The sequence below is a fragment of the Monodon monoceros genome, unplaced genomic scaffold, assembly GCF_005190385.1.
Source record: "Monodon monoceros isolate NGI ecotype Baffin Bay Population unplaced genomic scaffold, NGI_Narwhal_1 Super_Scaffold_11, whole genome shotgun sequence".
Taxonomy (NCBI): Eukaryota; Metazoa; Chordata; class Mammalia; order Artiodactyla; family Monodontidae; genus Monodon; species Monodon monoceros.
Window position 1 is genome coordinate 109,885,719 of NW_021703767.1, and position 24,827 is coordinate 109,910,545.

Below are 24,827 nucleotides of genomic sequence, written 5' to 3' on the forward strand. Positions count from 1 at the left end.
AAAGCTAGGGTAAGAGTTATTTAAAAATGAAAAACAATTACTAAAATAAAAATGATCATCTGGGAAATCTCAAATAAAAGATTCTGAATGAATTTAGCTTGTTATTAAGTGGAATTTCTCATATAACAGTTTAACATTTAACAAATATCTGATTAATACATTATAATCACAAAAAGATATTTCATACACTCACAATCTGATGTTTAACGTTTCAAAAAAGTAAACTTCACTTAAAAAAATCCTAGTAAATCAGTCTCTCGCCACTCCCTCCCCTCTTTTCCTTCCCCCACACTCACAACCCATTTCCACATAAATGAGAAACCTGACATTATTTAAAGTTGTTCTGTTCCTCATACAACAAATGTTGCCAAGTATGAGCCTTAGTGAAATAGAAATTCTTTGTTCTCAAATGCTTAAAATATTTTAAGATAAAAAACAACCAAAAGCTTTTAAACAATATTAAGCTACAATTACATGAAACAGAATAATTATTTAACTAAAGGATCAAAAGTTTCAGATGAGCAAGCATTACTCCATAATATAGTAACCAGGTTTTTGATTTGGAAAGTCAAGTATTAGCACTGTGATTAAATAAACCACACACACATACACACTTGAAAATCTTTTAAGAAGCATTTACATGGTAGATACAGCACTTGACATCCATTATTTCCTGTAAGCTTCCCAAAAGCCTGTTCAAGGGATGAGAAGACTGCACAGAAGTTCAGAGGTAAGCAACCCAAATGAAAGGTCAGTTTCTACTATGCCACTCTACCTTCTTAAGAAGGGATGCCTTATAGAAATAAAAAATAAAAATTTTTAAAAAGAAATGGGACCTAATCAAACTTACAAGCTTTTGCACAGCAAAGGAAACCAGAAAAGAAAAAAAGACAACCTATGGAATGGGAGAAAATATTTGCAACTGACAAGGGCTTAATCTCCAAAATATACAAACAACTCATGCAACTCAAAATCAAAAAAGAAACAACCCAATCAAAAAATGGGCAGAAGATCTAAATAGACATTTCTCCAAAGAAGACATACAGATGGCCAACAGGCACAAAGAAAAGACGCTCAACATCACTAATCATTAGAGAACTGCAAATCAAAACTACAATGAGGTATCACCTCACACCGGTCAGAATGGCCATCATTAAAAAGTCTACAAATAACAAATGCTGGAGAGGGTGTGGAGAAAAGGGAACCCTCCTGCACTGTTGGTGGGAATATAACTTGGTGCAGCCACTATGGAGGACAGTATGGAGGTTTCTCAGAAAACTAAAAATAGAACATATGATCCAGCAATCCCACTCCTGAGCATATACCCGGACAAAACTCAAATGCAAAAAGACACATGCACCCCAATATTCACTGCAGCACTATTTACAATAGCCAAGACACGAAAGCAACCTAAATGTCCATCGACAGATGAATAGATAAAGAGGATATGGTACATATATACAATGGAATATTACTCAGCCATAAAAAAGAATGAAATAATGCTGTTTGCAGCAACATGGATGGACCCAGAGATTATCATACTAAGTGAAGTAAGTCAGAAAGAGAAAGACAAATACCATATGATATCACTTATATGTGGAATCTAAAATATGGCACAAATGAACCTATCTCTAAAACAAACAGACTCACAGATATAGAGATCAGACTTGTGGTTGTCGGGGGGAAAGGGAGAGATGGATTGGGAATTTGGGGGTGGTAGATGCAAACTATTATATTTGGAATGGACAAACAACAGGTCCTACTGTATAGCACAGGGAACTATATCCAATCTCCTGGGATAAACCATAATGGAAAAGAATATTAATAAAAGAATGTAAAAATGTGTAAAACTGAGTCACTCTGTTATACAGCAGAGATTGGCACTATGTTGTAAAATCAACTATACTTAAATTTTTTAAAAAGTAAAAAAAAAAAAAAAAAAAAGATGCCTTTATGCCTGGTACTTTAAACAAAAAAACTTGGAGAAAAAAATTTCTTTTTTTCTCCCACAACGGCCTGCACCTAAAAGATGCTTCTCACCATCACTCTATCTTCACTCCGCGACGTGTATCCATCCTTCCATCCAGACAGAGCAGACTTCTTACAGTCTGGAAGTCAACATGCTATTCCACACCTTTCCTATTTGTTCTTCTCACTCTCAAGTACGACCTTCCTTCCCCCTGTTTTTACCGAGCTGTGCCCACTCATCATCCCTATTTGATTGCTTTATTGAAGAACACACACATAAAACACTGCACTAATCTTAAGTGTATACAGATCTGTGTTTACTTAGGTACAGCCACGTACACATGCCCACAGATCAAGACACAGACGTGCCAGGAGGTTCCTTTTTTGTCCCTTTCCAATCAGTAACCTCCTGCAAAGGTAACTGCTGTTCTGATTTCCATCACATAGACAAGTTTTGCCAATCTTGAACTTTATGAAAATGGAATCCTATAATATTGTCCACTTTGGTATCTGGCTTCTTTTGTTCAACACATCTAACTCAATATTGAAAACACAAGCCTCACCTCCTCCAGGTGGCCGCCTCTGATGTGTGAGCCCACACTTCCGTCCCCATCCCATTCTTGAGAATCCTGTTCTCACGCCCCCCTCTGCACAGCTCTGTCACACTGCCTGGCAGCTGTAGGCCTCCTGAAGCCAGGCATCTTTATCTCCGTAACTGCCTGCACATAACAGGAGCTCTGTAAACCCTGACCTCACTACTATATATATAGTATATACTATATATATATATATATATATATATATATATATATATATATAAATCACTACTACTCATTGACCCCCGATCTTTTATGGACTTATCTGTTTCTCTGACTGGGCCATAAACTCCCCAAGGACAGTAACTGGATCTTGTTCTAAATAGCATAAGGGATCATATATACGCCAGGTACTGTGCTTTTTTATATCTGGCGAGTACCATCTAGTCTAATCATTACAACCGTCTTGCAAGTATTACCGTTATTATTCCCAATTTTTTTCAGAGGACGAAGCTGAAGTCTGAACTGTTAAGTACCTGCTCACAGTAAAACTGCTAAGTGGTAGAGTCAGAATATACGCCAGGCAGCCAGGGATCAAAGAGGTGGTGCCCCCAGCAGGTGCTTACAAAATAACGAGGGACCGCAGGAAGGGTGGAAACTGCAGTCTGCTGAAAGACAGACTGACTTAAAAGAAGAAACTGAGGCTGGGCCCTGGTCGAGCTGCTGAGTCAAGTAGTAGTATGCACAGTTATGTAAAAATTGATGACACCGTCTTACTTTTAAAAACTTTGTCTCTAATACAGGACAAAAAGACTTCAGGGTGGTTTTATAAGGAACAAGTAAAGCACAACCTCCTTTCAGATAATCCCAAGCAAACACTTAAATCTTTGACATCTCTTTGTTGGGTAAGATTTTTAAAATTCAGGCTCAACTAGAATTTCCAAAGTACAAAGGCAATTGAAAGCTAAACAATATCTTAAGGATGGAAGAGCTGTTCGCCAAGAGTAACCTAAAACGATCCATTTGCGTCTCCACATGCCATACCCAGACATGTCAGATTCATCTTTGGCTTACCATGACATTTTCACATGGCCCTAACTGCTGTCTGCAGTCCTTCAAGTCAGATCTCCCAGCCATGGACCGTCTCTGGCATTTGAGTGGCCGGTTTTAGCGGCAGCCTCACCCTGCAGCCAGTTTCTTGAAGTCCAGGTGAAATCTTTCACTCCTGTAGCATGCTGCCTGGATGCTAATGGCATCCCTTCGACAAGGCAGCCCCTCACAGGGGCTCCAGAGGACAGAGCAAGACAGTCCTTATTGCCTCACTGAAAGGAGCCGCTTCTTGAAATGACTTCAATTGAATCAGTCCCACCCCCTCTGAGATGCCATTAAAACCACACGACATTACCCAGGGCTTCCGAGAGCCATGCCAAGGAGCTCCCTCCTATCATGAGGCAGAAAGCACTGCATCTCTAAAGCAGGGAGGAGACTCACTCCACATAAAATGGAACTCCAAGAACAAGAAAACCCCGGGCCTAGACATATCCATTATTAAATTTAGATATTAAGTCCAAGGCTCACACACAGCTATTTTCTCCAGGGACGAGGTAAGGCAATCAACATGAATTCACAATCCACGCCACACCCAGCTTACTGAGATTTCCCTTTGCCCAAAGTGCCACAGTCAGCAATGCCGCTAATGGGGACCTGGGGCAGATCAACTTCTAAGGCGCTCCTGACCCCTCCCTTCCTTCAAACAACATTCACCAAGTCCCTGCCTTTGCAGGAGTCCTGTGCCAGGCTGGGGCTGCCAAGTGAGTAAAATGGAGCCTCTTGCACTTCACAACCTTCCTTCAATGAGGGAGCAGACGGAGCAAAAGACAAATGCACACAGAATCCAACACATTGTGCAATGTGCTGGGGTGGCGCCCTCTAAATAAAACCCATCTGAGAGTTGAGAAGAGACCCTTTCAACATAAATATCTGGAAGCGCAGTCCTTTCTCTGTGCACGGCATGAAATGATGTTCCTTATAAAACCATCCTGAAGCTCCCCACTCAGGAGTCAGCTGTCACAGTATCTTGTCCTGTCCCTCATATGATTAATTAAGCACCGTAGGTTTAAACTTAATTACACAAAGGTTGAAGATACAGCCAAGCTGGACTTCGCATTGAATACCAGGCATCTGCTAGAAAACACAGATCCACACTAAGAAAGTAGAAAGCAGGGTTTGAAACAGAGGTTAGGACTGTGAATGAGACGGAATGGAACAAACGCCCACAAAGGGCTTCACCACTGGAGGGGGGTCTGCCTGGATTTTCAATAGAAGTGAAGAGACCTCAGCTGCTGTTTAACCTTTCTTTTGTCCCTTTAAAAATGGCATTTGACCAGATGTATACCTTTTGTGCTCCGTTTCACAGCCTACAAACTTACCTATGGTTCCTTGTGAAACTCCTGTACCCATGGCCTTTGGGAAAAAAGTCTTCCTAAGGAGTAGGATCATGGAGATGGCTGTTTTTGTTCTTTCTCTCACACATTCAATTCAACGAGATGAGTTCAATAAGCTGATCCATTAAAGAAAACCCACAGGGCAAAAATCGTCCTCATGAATGCTGTGCAACAAAGCCTTATAAAACTGGACACCAGCTCAACTTACTAATTTAAAAAATCTGGGCTTCCTTGGTGGCGCAGTGGTTGAGAGTCCGCCTGCTGATGCAGGGGACAAGGGTTCGTGCCCCGGTCCGGGAAGATCCCACATGCCGAGGAGTGGCTGGGCCCGTGAGCCATGGCGCTGAGCCTGCGCGTCCGGAGCCTGTGCTCCGCAACGGGAGAGGCCACAACAGTGAGAGGCCTGCGTACCGCAAAAAAAAAAATCTAACCAAAGCAAAGTAGTTCCCCTAGCCCACTAAGAGTTCTAGAAATTTAGATTCCATGACATGTTATATAGTTAAATCAACTGTTTCCTGTTTATCATATCAAACAGCTCATGAGACCTAGTCTGGTCCAGAATCCTGAAGTTAACCTTAAGTGGATCAACTACCTGTTTCCTTGGAAAAAAGACCCACACCATCACCTGCTCTCCTGTTTTACTGGAGGTCAGTGATGAGGAATCACCAAAGATTTAAGTACCTTGACGGGCACTGTACAAATGTAAAAGATTATTGGACATAGATTCCAGATTCAATGAAGAAAAAATACTACAATCTGTAATAAATACATTTTTTTCCATACAAATTGTGATCTCTATGTGGATTTTTCTTCAAGGATGAAGAGTATGTCAGACGTACTATTTACAATTTTATCCCATCCTATTTACTTCCTGTTAATTAAATCATTAACAGAAGCAGGAAGAGAGCAGAAGACTGCCCGCAAACAATGCCCCTTTATCAGAAGGGCCCAGGAATGGGTTGTCAGAATGGCTGACAGGACTATTAGGCGTCTGGTTCAATTTGTGAGACAGAAACTTTGAGAAGGGCCTTTGCTTACAGCTTAAGGTGATTGTATCTCATAGCTAAATAGAACGAGTGAAGAAAGTTTTCGTTCATTACTGAACGTGTCCTTGTGTCTCATCTCTGCACAGGCTGGACCCAAATGCCATCGAAATTCCATTATGGACGCAGGAAGCCAAGGACGCCACTTGCCACAGCGTTGCTCTGTGCCAGCTGCAGCTGTCTGGGCTTCATTTTAATGAAGGCAGACAAAGGGGGCTCTCGGCCTTGAACATTCCTCTTGCAAGACCCAGAGGGAAAAATGACATTAGTAAAACATTCCTCCTTTGTCCTTTTACCAAGGGTGAGCTTCTGTATTTTCCACCAAACACTGTCTCATTAATAATGCAATGACTTAAGATCTTTAACAAGCATACAGATATAACACAGTATGGCTTAGAGGTACATGCTAAAAAAAAAAAAAGTTTAACTACATCCTTGACAGCAAATGTTGAAAAACAAGTGGAATTTAGATAAAACTTGCTCTAGCAGCACAAAACAAACAAACAAACAAACACCCCAGTGAATAGAGACATAGAGGAGCAGTATTTCTCTACATGCTGCTACCTTGCCTTGGATATAGAAAAGTAAATTTTATTAATTGTAGGGCAATTCCAAAAAAATATTTATTGGGAACCTGCTACATACAAAGTGAGAAAAGGACAAAACTGAAGCTGAGTGTGGGGATTAGTAATAAAACTGTGAAGAACTGACTGGAGAGAAGAATGGTTAGGAGGCTTTGAGGGTGGTTCAAAAGATAAAGGATGTGTGGGTTGCCCTGGGAAGGAGGTATTGGGATGGAAACATGTGGGAAGATGCAACAGCGTTTCATACAGGAAGAACCAGTCCAGGATGGATCTGTTCAGATCTAGAAGCATCAGAAATGACACCAAGTCTCCAGACTGGGTAACTTGAAATGGTGTCAAGGGTACCATTTACAGAAATGTGTGTGTCAGGGAAAGCAGAGCGTACTGATGATGACTGGTTCCAGGCAGGCTGCATTTCTGAAGGGGAAGTGAAGAGGAAAGGTTCCATGTGGGAGAAAAACTAAGAGCACACAGATAACAGCTTGAGAACATCTCAAAAAGGGGGTTAGCATCAGAGAGCTGGGCAGCTAACAAAATTAAATGATATTAGAGGTAAAGCGGAAGACTGGACTGCTGGGTGTGGTACCTAGGAAGCCACTGCTCATCTTCTGATGGAGCGCCCTCAACTGGGTGGCAGAGGAAGACGCCATACTGAAGACGGTCAAGGAGTAACTCAATATAGGGCGTCAGCTGCTCAAGCCAAAAACCCAAAGCATCATCGATTCCTCTCTTTCACTGACAGCTACCCCAACTCATCCTGTCCTTCAGTTGGTCCTGTTGTCTCCACCTCCACAATGTTAGGTTTCCATCTCCTCGCACAGACCACAGTCCATCCCAACATCAAGACTCCCCTGGACTGGGACTTCCCTGGTGGCGCGGTGGTTGAGAATCCACCTGCCAATGCAAGGGACACGGGTTCAAGCCCTGGTCCAGGAAGATCCCACATGCCACGGAGCAACTAAGCCTGTGCGCCACAACTACTGAGCCCATGAGCCACAGCTACTGAGCCCATGCACCACAACTACTGAGCCTGCGCTCTAGAGCCCCATGCTCTGCAACAAGAGAAGCCACCGCAACGAGAAGCCCACGCACCGCAACAAAGACCCAATGCAGCCAAAAATAAATAAGTTTTTGAAAATCATTAAAAGACTCCCCTGGACTAATGCAACAGGACCCTAACTGCTCTCCCCATTGAAACTCCTGTGTCCACACCAGTCTTCCATGGAACTCCCCATTCCAGCCTATGAGGCTCTAAACCAGTGCTTCTCAAAATATCTGGGGTGGGGCTTCCCTGGTGGCGCAGTGGTTGAGAGTCCGCCTGCCGATGCAAGGGACACGGGTTCGTGCCCCGGTCCGGGAAGATCCCACATGCCGCAGAGCAACTAGGCCCGTGAGCCACAACTGCTAAGCCTGCGCGTCTGGAGCCCGTGCTCCGCAGCAGGAGAGGCCGCGATAGTGAGAGGCCCGCGCACCGCGATGAAGAGTGGCCCCCGCTCACCACAACTAGAGAAAGCCCTCACACAGAAACGAAGACCCAACACAGCCAAATAAATAAATAAATTTAAATAAATCAATAAATAAAATGCTCTGGGCTCCACCAGCCTCTCAACCACCCACTCTTTCCCTGGTTTATTCTGATCTAGCCAATTTCACTATGTTCAAGCCAAGTTTGATGGCCTTGAACTTGTTTCCCTAGGAGTTTGGCACTTGCTGTGCCCTCTGCCTGGACCGTTCTGGCCCTGCATTTTCCCATGGATGGATTCCTTCCAGGCACTCAGGGCTCAGTCCCAAATGTCACCTGGAGAAGTCTTCCTCTGCCATCTAATTTAGAGGACAGATCCCCATCCCAGCACTTCACACTCCGGAATACATTCCTGGCTTTACTGTTTCCACTGCACTTATTTATTTTTAAAATTGGATGAAGAAATGCTTTCCCACCATCCCAGTTCACTGTAGGCCATCTACCCAGGCAGCCTGGCAAAAGTTCAGTGCCACCAAAGCCACCTCCTTGAGGGCAGGAGGCACACAGGCACAGGTTTTTCAGTGGAACAGAAGCCCCCAGAGGGCAGGGATCTGCTACGTCCCAGCACTTAGAATAGCACCTGAAAGGATGCTGGTGCACAATAAAAATTCACTGAGTAAATAGGGAGAAATGAAAGCTGCTCTCTTGAGAAGTGCAGCCGTAAAGGGAAGGAGAGACTTAGGGGTGGGTTGGGGGCCCGGAGTTGTACGGCAGAGGGTGGGCAAGACAGGAAACAGGAGGAGAAAAATGAACTAACAAGAGGGGCACACACAGCAAGCACTTGGAATTCTCGGGGACAAGATCACTGAGGGGCCTCCTTGTAGAGGAAAGACTTGGCACTTGGCGTGAGCCCTGAGAAGTAAGATATTTGGTAATTCGAGGAGTTCTGAGAAGGGCATTCCAGGAAGTAGGAAAAACATAGGCAAAGGAACAAAAAAGGAAGTTTTAAATGGAAGATAGTTTGAGGGATGCAACATCTAGTCAGCATTTTATTATAAAATATTTCAAACCATATGATGCCTTAAATTTACCACAAACTTTTTCATTTTAAGTCTATGAACTTAAAAAGTCACATTTTAGTAGTTTTTCACATTTAATAGCAACTAGCTTCCTGGAGTTTCCCTTCCAGAGCCAGAACAAGGCCAAGTTGAACAGCAAGATGGGGGTGGAATAGTCTCCGAGATGGCAGCTTCTCAGTAAGAAGCTTAAAATTTGTTATTAGAAAGAATTTCAGATTCAGGAAGGTCAGGGTCTAGTCCCATTTTGGCAGTAACTCACCTCCTGTGTGGCTTTAGGCAAATCACTTCACCTTTTTGAGTCTCATCTTACATCTGGGAGAAAACTGAGGGAGTTGGACTACAGACCTAGAATTAGGGTCACAACATATTTTATCGTCTAAAGACACTTTGGAAAGTCAAAGAGGGTGCTATTCTTAATTTTGCCAGAACAACAGACATAATAACACTGATCCCAAAGAAACCAAGATGTACAGTCATCTTACTTAACTGCTTCAGCTCGGAAGCACCATCCTTCTCTAGAAACACCCAAGGCTCCCTTCATGCTCTCTAGGTGGTCCTGTGCCTGGCACATCCCAGATGCTCACTAAGCGTTTGCCCCATTTCCTTTTGGTGAGCTTTTCTGCATTCTTTATGTAATCAAAGCTATTGATCTGTTCTTCCACAACTTCACTGCCTTATAATAGTTGAACCGTCCTTGTGCCAAACAGCTGCACCCTTCCTTCGGCCGATTTCACACTCCGTATAGCCCCAGGTGCCTCTACTAGGAACAGTTTCTCAAAGAAGGTAAATATTTAGGTACAAACCCTATTCTTTTTCAAACCACAGAATAAATAGCCAGTAATCGACTGGTCTGAAATTCTGCAGTTACTCAAGGCCTGGGTGGTGGTGAAAACCTTCTCAACTAGATTGCTAATGGACCATTTTAACCATGTATAACATCAAAGAGAGAAAAGTTAAAAAACATACTCGCCTATACATCTGGCAAATCTTAGAAGCAAAGAAAACATTCTACATAGGCCGGAACTCTGATTACTCAAGACCAGGTAACCCAGAGCTGGCCTGCACATTTCCAAATACAGCATGTTAACGACCCGCTAGAGTTTTAAAAGCTGATTGGGTTTTTTTGGTTTTGTTGTGTTTTCTTTTAAGGAAAGTGCATCCTAGCTGTCATATATTTTCTTTCAGCACTAATGATACTTTATGCCTTGTAGGTTTAAAAGTATTTGTCCAGTTATTTACTTTAACTGTAATTGAGTTGGGGGGGGAGAGTGAGGGAGTCACTCCTTCCGTACCCAAGGAGACAGCCGCCCCTCTGCCCCTTCTGGAATGTTCTCTTGCTATTAATTAAAGAACTACAAATATGAGTCATACCCACGGGTTTACGGGTGACATAACTAGATATTCTGAGAACATTTCTCACTGAGGAAATGAACATCCATTCAGTCTATGGCAAGATCAAAAGGCAAGAGGGTGGAACAAAGGCTACAGAACGTCCCAGGAAAGGATCTAGCCTTGGTGTAAAAACTGGACATGCCGGGTTTACGGCCTACTCTCTTGAAATAATCTCAGAAACCAGCAGTAGAGATTACATAAATTATGAAGGAGACGGTCAGGAAAAGCTCTGCTGATAAAGAGCAAACAATCCTTATAAACACAGAGAAAAGGAAAACGTAAAGCGAAACCAACAACACTTTCTCCCTGACTAAAAAAGACAAAATCTTCATTTCTGAGAACTCTTTATAATAAGCAGTAATCTCCAAAGACTCTTCATCCTCAAAGTCCTTTAAGATCCAAAGGTCAGACATACTAAATTCTCTCTTTTAAGAGAGGCTTCCCCAAACAGAAGAGGTCTAGGTCTGTCTTCACAAGCCAAGGGGTTTAATCATTTTTAGAGTCAAAGAAATGCCTTCCTCAGCCCTGGTCTTGGGTGTGTCCCCTGCTGGTCACCTGCACAGACCAGCAAGCACTGCACCCACCGGAGGTGCCCTCCCCAGAGGGGAAAACATAGAGGAGCATCCTTGGAATGCAGCAGGACTTTCCATCAGTTTCCTGGAAGAATTCTGGGACCTTAGGAAGAGGTATTTCTTTGTTTTATAAACAAACACAGAGGATGCCGCTCCTTTTCTTATTCATTCCGTTAGCTCTTGAGCTCATTTGTAATACTCTCTTTCGGCTGTTTTTAAATCTCAAATAGCTTTCTATCACCCTGCCCTTCTTGGTTTTCTTCACCTTTGGAAAAGTTACTTCTAGTGCCAAAAACATGAAATGAGCATTTATCGTTTTTATGTGGATGGCTTTTTTCCTTCTTTTTCTTTTCTTATATCTCTCTAACAATCCAGGGACCCTGTTAAAATACTCTTAAAAAGTGGAGATTATCTCTTTGGTTTGGCTTTCGCTAAGATTCTGTTACAGTCTTAGGGTTGTTATTCAAGAGCTACTGATCCATTTTAATCACACCATGTGGGAGCCAAGTGGGAGAGGGTGTAGGAACCCCAGAGGACCAAGAATTAGGGAACTTCTCCTTTCCCTCCACTGTTCCACCCTCTGACCCAACATAATACCTGCCTATGATGATTGTTCTAAGAGGAGGTTTCCAGTTTCCAAACAAATTGGTCAGCTATCTCTAAATGGACAAAATCGCAATGTAACCAAACAGGACCCTACAGGGCCTTCCCAAGGTAGACATCACTCCGACCCCGCCAAAACCCTCTGTTTTTGCTCTCTCTGAAGTACCTAGGTAACAGTATCTGATGCACATTTCCTGAGTTGTTTTACAGATGCTAAAACCACCAGCAAATGGAAGAACTTAACTACTTGATGATCATGAGCCCCCAGACTGACTGGCACCTAAGGATTCATAATGTCAGCCACCCTCTTACCTCAACACCAACCAATCAGAGAATTGTGCACGAGCTGATCACATACCCTGCGACCCCCTCCCTCACGTGGCCTTGCCTTCGGGGATTTTGGGGTTTTTAGAGTGTGAGTCACCCATCCTCCTTGTATTGGTGCCTTTACAATAAACACTGCACTTTCCTTCACCACAACCCGGTGTCAGTAGATTGGCTTTACTGTGCACGGGCAAGCAGACCCAAGTCTGGTTCAGTAGCAGCACGGGGGGACTTGACAATTAAGCCCCCTTCCCTTCATCCTGTGTGAGGATGGACTGCCTACTAACTGCTGGTGAAACTGCAGGCACAAACAGGATGGCTTCTGCCTCTGCATAAACTCTGGATGGCAAAGAGGGATCAACATGTGAGGGAACCGTTGATCGAAGCTGCCCACCTTGGCTAGGCACGATGCTAACCACTTGCATGAGTTGTCTCACAACAGGAGGTCCCGATAAGGACACGGTGCTGCCGTGGAAAACTAACCAGGAGAATTCGGGAGGGGCCGAAAGCAGGGAGGAGACGCCAGCCCATAATGTGCGCCAACCTCCCAGAAACGGTCATGCTAGATCCATCTTGGCTGAGAGATGCGAGAACCACCAGGGAGGACCCTGAGTCAGATCAAATATGGGCACAAGCAAGATGATTGGTCAGAGACAACCCCACAACTAACCCTATTACCATAAAACCTGAGACCGAGAGCCACATGGCAGAGCAGTCCTCCTGGGTTCCCTCACCCTGCTGTTCTCCGCCCAGGCAGCCCTTCCCAATAGTCTTTTGCTTTGTCAGTACGTACGTCTCCTCACACAATTCATTTCCAAGTGTTAGACAGGAGCCCATTTTCTCAGGCCCTGGAAGGGGTTCCCCTTCCTGCAACAAACGTATTTCCCCAAACTGAGTATCTGTCTCTTTTGACAGAAATCACTGGTCTTTCTGCTGCCTGGTCGAAGGTAGGTGATAGAAAATGACTTCTATTTCAGTACCTAAGAAAACTCAGGGCCTAGGATCACACTGCCAGTTAGGTCATATTCCTAGGGCTCCCGGGTCATAATTTTATCAATGATTAAAATAAAATGATTTATAAAACACTGTAAATATAAAAGCACACCACCTAAAGCACAAGACGTCCATCAGGAGTCATGGGGATGAAAATAATAATATCCATCTCTCAGGACACTGAGAAGATGACAGTGAGAAGACAAGCATCTGTATAAAGCACCCAGGCCTATGCTTGGTGCATAACAGGTAATCAATAAAAAAGAATAAATAGTAGGTAGAGTTTACTGTTTTTAGGGAGTCTGTGGACCAAGGGTAATTAGGTAGGGAAGACCGACAGCAGATACTCTGAAACCCTCTCCTCGCACATACTTACTGAGTCTCAGCTCCCAGCAGCATCTCCACTTTCTCGTTCACGTGGTTACTAAGGACTGTCAGCGTAAAGAGGTGACTAGCAGAGTTCTGTCTTGAATAAAGCACTGTGGAACTGTTCTTCCCTGGAGAAGAATTAAGCTCTTCGCTGTCACAAGACTCCACCAGTAGCTGATCTCTTAAGGAATAATCATTGACATTGTAACTTTCTTCACTGTAAGGAAGAGGGAAAAAGAACACAGTAATTCAGTGGATGAGACCGTGACATTATCGGTTTTCAAATCACATTTTCGGGGAAGGTGGCAGGGGAGGGAAGGAGGACAGGGAGAGAATGATTTATTTTATTTTTTATTTTATTATTATTATTTTTGCAGTATGCGGGCCTCTCACTGCTGTGGCCTCTCCCGTTGCGAAGCACAGGCTCGGGACGCGCAGGCTCAGCGGCCATGGCTCACGGGCCCAGCCGCTCCGCGGCACGTGGGATCTTCCCAGGCTGGGGCATGAACCCGCGTCCCCTGCATCGGCAGGCGGACTCTCAACCACTGCGCCACCAGGGAAGCCTGAGAATGATTTATTTTAAAATAGGAATTGGACTCTGAATTAATCTACTGAGTATGAGTCAATATAACCCTCCAAAATTAAACCTGCTAATTACTATTTTTCTGTAGTATACTAAATTTTATCTTACATATAAAAGCAATATTAAAAACAAGTATTAGCACCTACTGTATAGCACAGGGGACTCTATTCAATTTTTTGTAATGGCTTATATGAGAAAAGAATCTAAAAAAAGAGTGGATATATGTACATGTATAACTGATGCCCTTTGCTGTACTAACACAACACTGTAAATCAACTATACTCCAATAAAAATTTAAAAAAAAATTATTAAACCCTCTAGGTTTTATTTTACATTTTCCTGCCATTTCCTTGCAACAAGTGAGACACGCGTGCATCATGGTAAGGCTTGAACAGCTATACTTCCCCAGCCTTACCCCCGTCCGCAGGATAGAGGTCGTCCCAAGCCTACTCACACTCTGGGTAGCGAAGCTGCACTCGCAGCCTCCAAACCGCCAGGCACAGGAGGGAAGAACAGCCCCAGAGGTCTGCTTGCTTCTGGCAAGACGCCCAACCCATCCTTCTCTCTAACATGCATGGCCTCACCACCTGTTCAGAAACCACCAGGACTGATTCCGCCACGCCCTTTATCCCTGCTTTTATGCCCAAGACTGCCTGGTATACTTCATTCCCCTGAATGTACTCTCACCTGCACAGTGCTGTGAACATGCCTAATCGGGCCTCACCTCCCTAAGCCCCTCGGCTGAAGCATTCCACTGCATCCTCCAGAAATGCACCTCATTTAGGGAATCCAACAAAATCTTCTAAATCCTCAGCCTCTTCTCTGAACTCTCCCTTTACCTTGTTGCCTTAACAGAAACTTGGCTGTTCTAGAGAGCACAGCCTCCTCTGAAGGCTCTCTGCCTGCCTGAGTCTCATTACTCCTAGACAATGATCGCTTTGTCCTCCCAGAAGCTCCCCAGCTTTGATGCTCATGCCATCAGTCTCTATCTCATCCTCACCGTCATCTCCAGGCCCCTGGATCATGCCTCATCCTCACTCATGCGTTTAGTTACTGGCTTACTGTCACTCTCCAACACTACTTTCTTGAATTTCCATGTGGCAATCCTTCCATTACCCCAGCCTCTCAGTTCCTTGACTTCCCCTTCAACAATCAACCTTGTCACAACCACCAACTGCAACCTCTCTGCAATCCCAACGTCAAACACCTCTGTCTAACCAGCCCCGCCAATCTCTTTGGCTCACCTCTTCTAATCCTCAACCTCAACAATTTTAACCCACCATTCCTACAACCCACTCACTCCACCACCTTTCCCTCCATCCTTAAACCCTTCATGTCCTCTCATTCATGCTTATTCACTTATCCAACTTGAATTTCTTGATACCTACTTACAATCACCCCTTGCAGACACACTCATTTCCTTGGCAAATCCCAACTCTGCTTAGATACACCTCCCCTCTATTCTCTATGTGTACCCTCAGTTGAACACGGCAGAGCTCAATAATAACTGCTGAGTACGTGGATGACCATGCAATACATTTTAATGTATTCTAGGAACCATATTGTATAATAACCTTACCTAATAATAAATGCAAATGTATGAACTCAGGAGAGCTAAGAGATAAAAAAAAATCCTTGTGCCCAACTATACTAGGAATTTCAGAACAGGCCATTTTGTTCAAGATTTCTTAGAAAGTTTTTCATTCGGTGGTGGGCATCTGCCTGTCAACCACTCCCTGTAACTCTCCTTTAAAAACTTTATAATCATTTTTAAAATTTAGTTTGATAGATTCTTCCCCCTCCAAAACTGGCAAACACAGTTATATCATCTATAAAAGCAAAACACTGCCTTTTGATCAGGTCTGTTTGTTGCTAGGGTAATCGTCTGTATTAACTGAAAGTTCACATGGCAGGATCACCTCCAAAGCTCCCCTGAGACTGCCAACGGACCAGCACAACCATACTCAGAATATATAAAATATTTCTCGTATCAAAATGAGGCTTATCAAAGGTCACATAATTTTTATAAAAGGAGGAACCAGGGTAATACACTTTACAAACAAAGTTATACTTTTAAAAGACCGTGTTTACCAGAAACAAAGCAGTCGATTTTTGGCAAAGCTGGTGTCAGGCTGCACCCTGCAGGCCTACAAGCCTCGTAGCCGCCCAGCCTCGAGACCGAAGAAAGAGCGCGGAAACAGCGACAGAGACATCAGTGGTTTATTGGAGAGGGGATCTCACACATCCGAAACATCTGCGCCCTGTGCTGCAGACAGCAGGCGGGACAGGGCAGCAGTCTTCATTGCTTGGGGCGGGGGAGAAGGAGGCTCCATTTATAGGGGGAAGTGATGCCAGGAGGGCTTATCAGTTACCAGGGAGACCAGCAGCTGGGGCACATCACTCACAGCCCCTCAGGTTAATGACCATCACGAGGGTAGACGTTTCGCTTTAATAAACTAGCAGATGGAATCATTCTGTCCTGATGATTAGAACAAACACTAGCTGGGGCAGGGGGCAAGCACGTTCCTGTGAGTAAGGTGTAGGTAGGTGGCACTGCTCCAGCAGGGGATGTACAGAGAACAAGAGAACAGCCATCTTGAGTGGCCTGACCATACAGCAAGTAAAGCTTATAATATTGTCTAGATAGCTCAGACACAGATGTAGTAATACCCAGGACTCAGGATAAAACCAAAAAGTAAAAAATAAAGACAAAAGCAAAACCTCAACAACAACATCAAAAACAAGAGAAAAAAACAAGATGAACAAGGACTTGCCTGTTACTGTCTTCTCTCTGCACCTTTGAGTTACTCTTTCGGTCCAACTCACAAGTTTAAAAAGATGACCTTTTAGTTAAAGACGCCCATTTCCAGTTAAAAATAATTCTGCTTCGGACAGAGAAATCCAACCTCCTTAATGCTGCGCACATGGGGTATGTAGGCAGTGCCCTAAATAATGACAGTGCAAAGGTATTCTTTGTATTCCCAAAGAAATAAAAGGCAAAGAAATCTATATGCCATAACGCCATCATTCAAGATGACTCAAGTTCCAAAAAGTCTTCAGCGTAAAGTGGCTTTACTTACTAGGTAGTCCCCAGTAGAATTCAAGACGAAGAGTTCACAGGAAACTAATGTAAACAAATAGGATAAAACTAGTTAAGTCTTTTTTTCCCCTCTTAATTTTCAGAGTTCATATTTCTCCCAGTGTTTGCCTAAATACAACCAGTGTTTGCCTAAGTACAAACAATACCAGCTACTGTTGTTTCATCGATGTGTTGAATCTTTGTCTTCGGCAGGGGGGGTAATTAGAGACAGAAGAAGTAGACAAGTTAATAGAATGTTTTTTTAATTGTTTTCTTAAGCCATGACATCTACAATGCCATTAAGACCTAGGGTGATCCAGTTTACACCTGTGGTTCTCTCAGGTGTCCGGTTGGGATGATAAAGAGCAGCCACTTTATTTACAGCTATGTGAGTTCACCTCAAGGTATCCGTGTCTACACACCTGCACATCTGGGTCACTGAATGTGCCTGCACACAGAACTTTCCCACTGTTTTGCCTTCTGTATCCAAAATAGGATGCAGGAAACAAGTCTGCTTTTTTTTTTTTAACTGATTCAGTAGCAGTCACCCAATATCATTATTTCATCTAGACCTGCAAACATCTTCATTATGTGATACATAAATGTCCACAACTTCTTCACTACTCCTTTAATGAACTTAATATAAAAAACTTGATTTAACAGTAGTCAAGTAAGTTGATGATTCATCCCTGTCAGCTATTATTCAAACCCAATGGAATAAAAACTGAAAAGGAGCTCACTCTTGCTAGCGTGTTTGTGCTCTCTCACACACAGACACATTCACACACTTAATCTCATAAAGGTTCAAAATAATATTTTCCCCTCTCTAACTCTGCTAAATACTGAGTGAAATTCATTCTCCTCATGTCAGCCAGCACCTACTGTCTCTCTCATGCTAATACAGAAGGATAACTGTTAAAATATGGGCTTAAGCAGAAAGGAGAGGAACGAATCCACAGTCAGATGCAGCCATTTACAACCCCACTTCCTCCTCTGCCGACCCACTTACTGTGTCCAGTAAGTACAAAGAGAGCTCAGCTGGGCTGGGGAAGATGCTCCTTTCCTAGGGAAGTTGATGCTAATCAGACTTCCCCATGTTTGTTTCTTCCATTTAACAAACATATGGTTTACACAGTCTCTGAAACAATTTGGATCAAGCAATTAGGAAGTTAAACTGCTCAGAAAAAGGCAAATGGAAAAACCACCTTTCCTCGCACAGAGAAGTTTATATGTAGACTTCCTCTGATTGTCTTAGACAGGCTCCAAGTTTACCAGCTGCTCATGAAACAAGCGGCAGCTTTGTGCAAGCAGAGGCTCCTATCAGGCGCAGCAATCAAATCTATACAAGCCTGTTGCTCTGTGGTATAAACAATGATGGGTCTCCCTGTTGAAACCCACTTAAAAGTCCTAGTAGCCTTTGTTGAGATTCCTTTCTTTTCTTAACAAGATAAAAAACTACCAGTAGAGAACAGGATATGGTGGTAAATAAGTACCTCAATTATTCTTCCCTTGGAAGGCGTTCTTTTGTTAAGCAGCTCGATAGTGTTTGGTTCTACTACATGCTACCTAACAGCATGGGCTGAAAACTGATACACCTTTTTGTGAATAGTGGATTTTTTTTTTTTTTAGTTAATTTGTTTATTTTTGGCTGCTCTGGGTCTTCGTTGCCGTGCGCAGACTTAGTCTCCAGTTGCAGCGAGCGGGGGCTACTCTTTGTTGCGGTGCGCGGGCTTCTCATTGTGGTGGCTTCTCTTGTTGCAGAGCACGGGCTTTAGGTGCGTGGGCTCAGTAGTTGTGGCACGTGGGCTCAGGAGTTGTGGCTCGCAGGCTCAGTAGTTGTGGCCCGTGGGCTCTAGAGTGCAGGCTCAGTAGTTGTGGCGCACGGGCTTAGTTGCTCCGCAGCATGTGGGATCTTCCTGGACCCGGGCTGGAACCCCGGCAGGGAAGATTCTTAACTGTGCCACCAGGGAAGTCCCAACATTGGATTTCTTAAAGTGATTATTACGGAGCACTTTGAACTTTCTCTCCCACAGATTTCTATAAAGGTGGGAATTTTTCATACTGGGCATATATTTATTACTTTTAAATCAGGACAGTATTTACAACTGCATACAACATACATACATTTTTAGAATACCAAAGCTGCATATGTACATACTCAGTAGTGAGTGCAGGGTGACAGACACCCAGCTCCACTCAGGACTTACTCTGGGAAGGAGGGGGAGGAAGAAGGGATGATGATGAAGAGGCTTTAGGTATACCTGCAGTATTATGTCAGGGCTTTTGTTTAAAAAGAAGAGATCTGACAGTGATGTAGCAAAAAATTTATATCTGTTAAACATGGATGATAGGCATGTTAGTGTTCGATAATTTTCTGTACGTTTGAAATATTTTGCAATTCAAGGTAAAAAAATTTAATAATAAATGCATAGACGTGAAGACTATCATCACTCCACGTGTCTCTGGATGCCTGAGGGTATAGGTGAAGGGACTCTTGGGCAATGGAATTTTTTTGGCCCTATAAACAGCTGATTATTTGCATATAACATCATTGACTGAAAATATAAGGTAAGAGTGAATTCACTAAAGTGGCTGGGTTAAAAAGAAAAAGGCTTTTCTGAGACTTCCCTGGTGGTCCAGTGGCTAAGACTCTACACTCCCAATGCAGGGGGCCTGGGTTCGATCCCTGGTCAGGGAACTAGATCCTAGATCCCATATGCCACAACAACAACGACAACAAAAAGATCCCGCAGGCCGCAACTAAGACCCAGTGCAGCTAGCTAAATAAATAAACAAACGAATAAGTAAATGTATTTTCCATATATGAATGAATAACACTCAGAAAATATAATGGTAGAAGTGATCTTATTTATAATAGACACAAAACCCACAAAATATTTAGGATTAAACTTAACACGTTTCTCCTATATGAAGACAGCTTTCAAATACTTTAGGAGAAGGCCTGAATGGATAGAAAAGTTTGATAGTAAAGAGGAATCAATTCTTCCTAAATTAATATATAATTTTACCACCATCTCATTGAAAAAAATCTCAGGATTTTGGGGGGCAGCAAGGCCGGGGAATAGTCAAGCTGATTCTAAAACATCCAGAAAAATAAACATGTAAGAACAGTCATATTGTGAAAGAAAATGAGAGTGGACTAGCCATATGATATATTAAAGACATATTTTAAAGCTACAGTAATTCAAAAACTGAGACTGATAGGTATTAGCTGACAGACGGACTAGTGAAACAGAACAGTGGCTTCACAAATTGACCCCAAATACATCTGAGAATTTACTACATGATATAAATGACATTTCAAATATGTGGAATACTGACGGTTTAGTCAACAAATAATATTGGGACATCTGGAGAAACATCTGAAAAATTTTTAAAAGCTGGCTCCCAATCTCACTCCATAAGCCTGGGTACTTCCTTGGGTCCAAGCCCTGGGTATATAACAGTCATGAAGAAGAGGTAGTGATGGAACAGGTCTTTCTGTGGGGCCTTGTGACCAGGGGGTTGCTTTTATGCAAATACCATCGGAAGGGTTCCCACCTTACCCCTTATGAGCAAACATCTTACGTTAATAAGGATGACCAGGAATGAGAAATAGGCTAGATGACCAAGATGGAACCAGGAATATGAAAGCAAAGATGGAGATGGGGAAAACGAGAAGAAGGGTTAGACTATAAAGACCAGCTTTCCTACCCTCCTGCTCAAGTCAGCCTTATCTGTGAGCTGTCTCACCTTCCACCTTGCATTGCTCTTGAACTTTCTTTCAGAGCCAAAATCTGACAGATTGGAAGGAGAACTTCCAATTCTTCCTTTTGTAAAAGAGTTAAATTTAAAAGAAAAGATGCTAGTAAGGATTATCCAGAAGAAAACACAATGATTTTCTGGCTCTATCATCAAAAGTAACATTTATTTTTCACCTAGTCGGTAGCTCCTTTTCCATACGCTTTGTTTAAAACATTCACACAGTTTCCCCGTGCTGAAAAAAATCTTTACTTGAATCTGCTCGTCAAAAGACAAACGTCGGGCCTCCCTGGTGGCGCAGTGGTTGAGAGTCCGCCTGCCGACGCAGGGGACACGGGTTCGTGCCCCGGTCCGGGAAGATCCCACATGCCGCGGAGCGGCTGGGCCCGTGAGCCATGGCCGCTGAGCCTGCGCGTCTGGAGCCTGTGCTCCGCAACGGGAAAGGCCACAACAGTGAGAGGCCCGCGTACCGCAAAAAAAAAAAAAAAAAAAAAAAGACAAACGTCTCCTGAGCTAGCAGCTGCCTGTGTTTTCTGCCCACATGCCAGTGAAACTGCTCCCCAAAGCCATGGCGGCCCAACACGCTACCAAATCCAGTGAGCGGATGTCACCACTTTCATCTACAGAACTGGATGAGGCTGAGCACCTGTGACATCCTGAAACTCTATCTTCCTCTTCTAATGCCTTCTGCAACAGTTCTAAGTCATCCTTTTTTACGGCCATTCTCTAAGATCCTCTCCTAGACCCTCCTGCTTTTCTCTCAGGGATTTACAACGACTGCCATTTTCCCCATGTGCAGATTCACAAAAGTCCGTGGGGTTTTATAAAATCAAAGAGATTCTTCCCATTTCCCTTCAAGACACGTACAAGAATTCTTCCTCTGCAGATTTCAACTTGTTTCTCTTCCCCTTCTGAAAACATGACTGCTAAATCCCCACACTTGATCTTGTGCTTCATTGAGAATGTCTGGTAAGAATCCCAATTCCATCACTCACTCGCTTTGTGATCCTGAGCAAGTTACTGATCCTGTCTGTGTTTTCTCATATGTAAACTGGGAATAACAATACCCATCTCTTAAGATTGCTGGGAGAATTAAATGAGATAATACATTTATTATCTTTTTTTTTTTTTTTTTGGCGGTACACAGGCCTCTCACTGTTGTGGCCTCTCCCGTTGCGGAGCACAGGCTCCGGGACACGCAGGCTCAGCGGCCATGGCTCATGGGCCCAGCCACTCTGCGGCACGTGGGATCTTCCCGGACCGGGGCACGAACCCGCGTCCCCTGCATCGGCAGGCGGACTCTCAACCACTGCGCCACCAGGGAAGCCCCTATCATCTTTTTGCATGTAGAGCTTTTACAGTCATGCCTGGCTTACTGTCAGTAAATGTTATTAGCTATTATTTCAAATCTTCCTGCAGAACATCATGCCTTTAAATTGCCTGGCATTTTGTTAAAAGCCTAAGAATTATAGGTGCTTTGCAAATGAGTGAGCGGACTAAGCATAATTAGAGCTAAATACCTGTGTCAAGAAATTCATAATTTGGCAGGGGCTCTGACCAGCAAAACAAGGCATGATATTTACCCAAAACCTGATTTCAAACAGACTTATTTGCTCAGCTCCTCAAAATAATTCTGAAGACTAACAAACATGCCACACGCATGTTATGAACATTAACCTACAAGTCTTTGTGAACAGTTTTCATTTCTCTTAGGATGGAACACTGCATGGAATTGCTGGGTCATATGGTAAACTGCTTAACTTTTTAAGAAACTGCAAGACCACTTTCCAAAGTGGCTGTATCATTTTGAATACATTCTCACCAGCAGTGGATTAGGGCTCCAGTTCCTCTACACCCTCACCAACACTATCTTTGTCTTTATTATAAAGTCATCCTAGTGGCTGTGAAGTGGTACCTAATTTTGCTTTTAACCTTCATTTCCCTAATGACTAGTGATGCTCAGCACCTTTTCATATACAAAACCATTTGGAGATCTTTGCTGAAATGTCTATTCAAATTTTTGCTTACCTAAAAATTGAGTTGGGGGCTTCTCTGGTGGCGCAGTGGTTGAGAATCTGCCTGCCAATGCAGGGGACATGGGCTCGAGCCCCGGTCCAGGAAGATCCCACATGCAGCGGAGCAACTGGGCCCGTGAGCCACAACTACTGAGCCTGCGTGTCTGGAGCCTGTGCTCCGCAACAAGAGAGGCCGCGACAGTGAGAGGCCTGTGCACTGCGATGAAGAGTGGCCCCCGCTCGCTGCAACTAGAGAAAGCCCTCGCACAGAAACGAAGACCCAACACAGCCAAAAATAAATAAATAGATTAATTAATTAATTAATTAATTTAAAAAAATTTTGAGTTGGTTTACTTTTGAGTTTTAAGAATTCTTTATGTAATCTGGATATAACTCCTTTATCAAGTATGATTTGAAAATATTTTATCCCAGTCTGGTTTGTCAATTCATTGTCTTAATGATTTTTTTCCTATTATGTAAGTTTCAGGTGTATCAATACAACCACTTTACAGCATAGCCAGCTTTTAAAAGACTTTTAAAAGACTAAAGACTAGACTTCCAAAAAGGAAAAAAAAAAACAAAAAACAAAAAAAACATGCCATACGCTTCCTATTTCATTGTTGAGAAAATAACAAATAGTGGAGAAGAGGGTCACATTTGTTGGTAAAATAAGGATCTGTGGTGATTCACTGACACCAAGAATGATGGCCAATAATCCACAACAGGACCAGAAAGCCCCCATTCCTGGCACCACAGATCTCCAGATTCTCCAACCTGGAACCTCCCTGGCTGCCACAGGACATCCTGAACCCATGGTCCTTGACAAAGAGGAGATGGGCAGGTCCAAGAGGCTGTCTGACATTACTGAAGCTTTCTCTCTGGCATAACCAGAATTAAGCAAGCTCTGAAGAAAAAGTAGGCAGCTTCTGAAGCTGGTGACTCCAAATTACGGGAGTAATCCCCACACTGCAATCCAGGTTTATCTCCACTGACCTCCTTGAATAAAGGGAAAAATATACTGAATTCACTTTTGTCAGCCACAAAGTTATAGTGTCTCCTAGTTGGATATGGGTGATGTTACAAGAAAATCACTACTACAAACATATACACATGACTCATAACAATTTATAAAAGATTAAGAGTCGATCAATGGTTATCTCTCACTCACTTGCCATCTGACGTGGGTTCTTGATGGGGGATGGGAAGGGAGAGGCATGGCATTAAATGTAATTATTCCTAAGGCCATATTTCAGAGGCCATAATCCAGGTTTGTCCTTGGAGTGCACCAAACCTTCAGCTGTGTAGCAGTGGCTTAAGGTTTCAAACCATTTTTTTAAAACAAGAAAATATTCTAGAAGCAGAAGAGCAATAATGTGATTTGCGCCAAAACTTTGGGGAGATACACAATACTAGGAATAATGATGATATGCAGCAGGTATCAGTCCCTCAGCAGGGACAATTCACTGTGTTAAGAGCTTTGTGTGCACTATCTCACTTAATTCTCATAGACTTTCCAGGAAGATGATGACATTGTTATCCCCATTTTACAGATGAGAACACTGAGACTGAGGGATTAAAGGCAACTTGCCCAAGGTCACACGGCCAGGATTCTGAGCGCAGTTCTGTCTGAGCCCAGACATTGATACTGTGCTTCTCAGTTGGTGAAGCTTTTGACACTGAATGGCAACATCAATTCTTCTTACAGACACAGAGGAGACAATACTCTTACTACTCGCGATGTCAGGGGATCAAGGGTAGGTGAGGTGGCGAGAGTAAAAGAGAAGCAGGAAGAGGAAAGGGGGCTCTCATTTCTTTCCCACCTCATCTCTCCATCTTGATCTTAGGACCTGACCCAAGTGGTCAGAAACAACCAAGTTTTATGTTCCAGGAATAAAAGTGCTTTGAGTCAGAGTCCTACTGCCTTTTCTTTATCCAAGATATTCAAAGTTAATTTTCCAAGGAAGGAGTTTATTCTGCATAGACAGAGGGACAATGTCAGGTGGCCTCAGCTTTCTATAA

General features: G+C 43.2%; 1 protein-coding gene across 1 annotated transcript in view; it reads right to left on the minus strand.

Annotated features, from left to right (window-relative positions):
• ARHGEF26 (Rho guanine nucleotide exchange factor 26) overlaps positions 1-24,827 on the minus strand; it is a 153,022-nt gene that overhangs the window by 11,554 nt on the left and 116,641 nt on the right. The window contains exon 12 of the mRNA XM_029214364.1: positions 13,377-13,586. Within this exon, the coding sequence (XP_029070197.1) occupies positions 13,377-13,586 (210 nt within the window). The remainder of the gene's footprint in view (positions 1-13,376; positions 13,587-24,827) is intronic.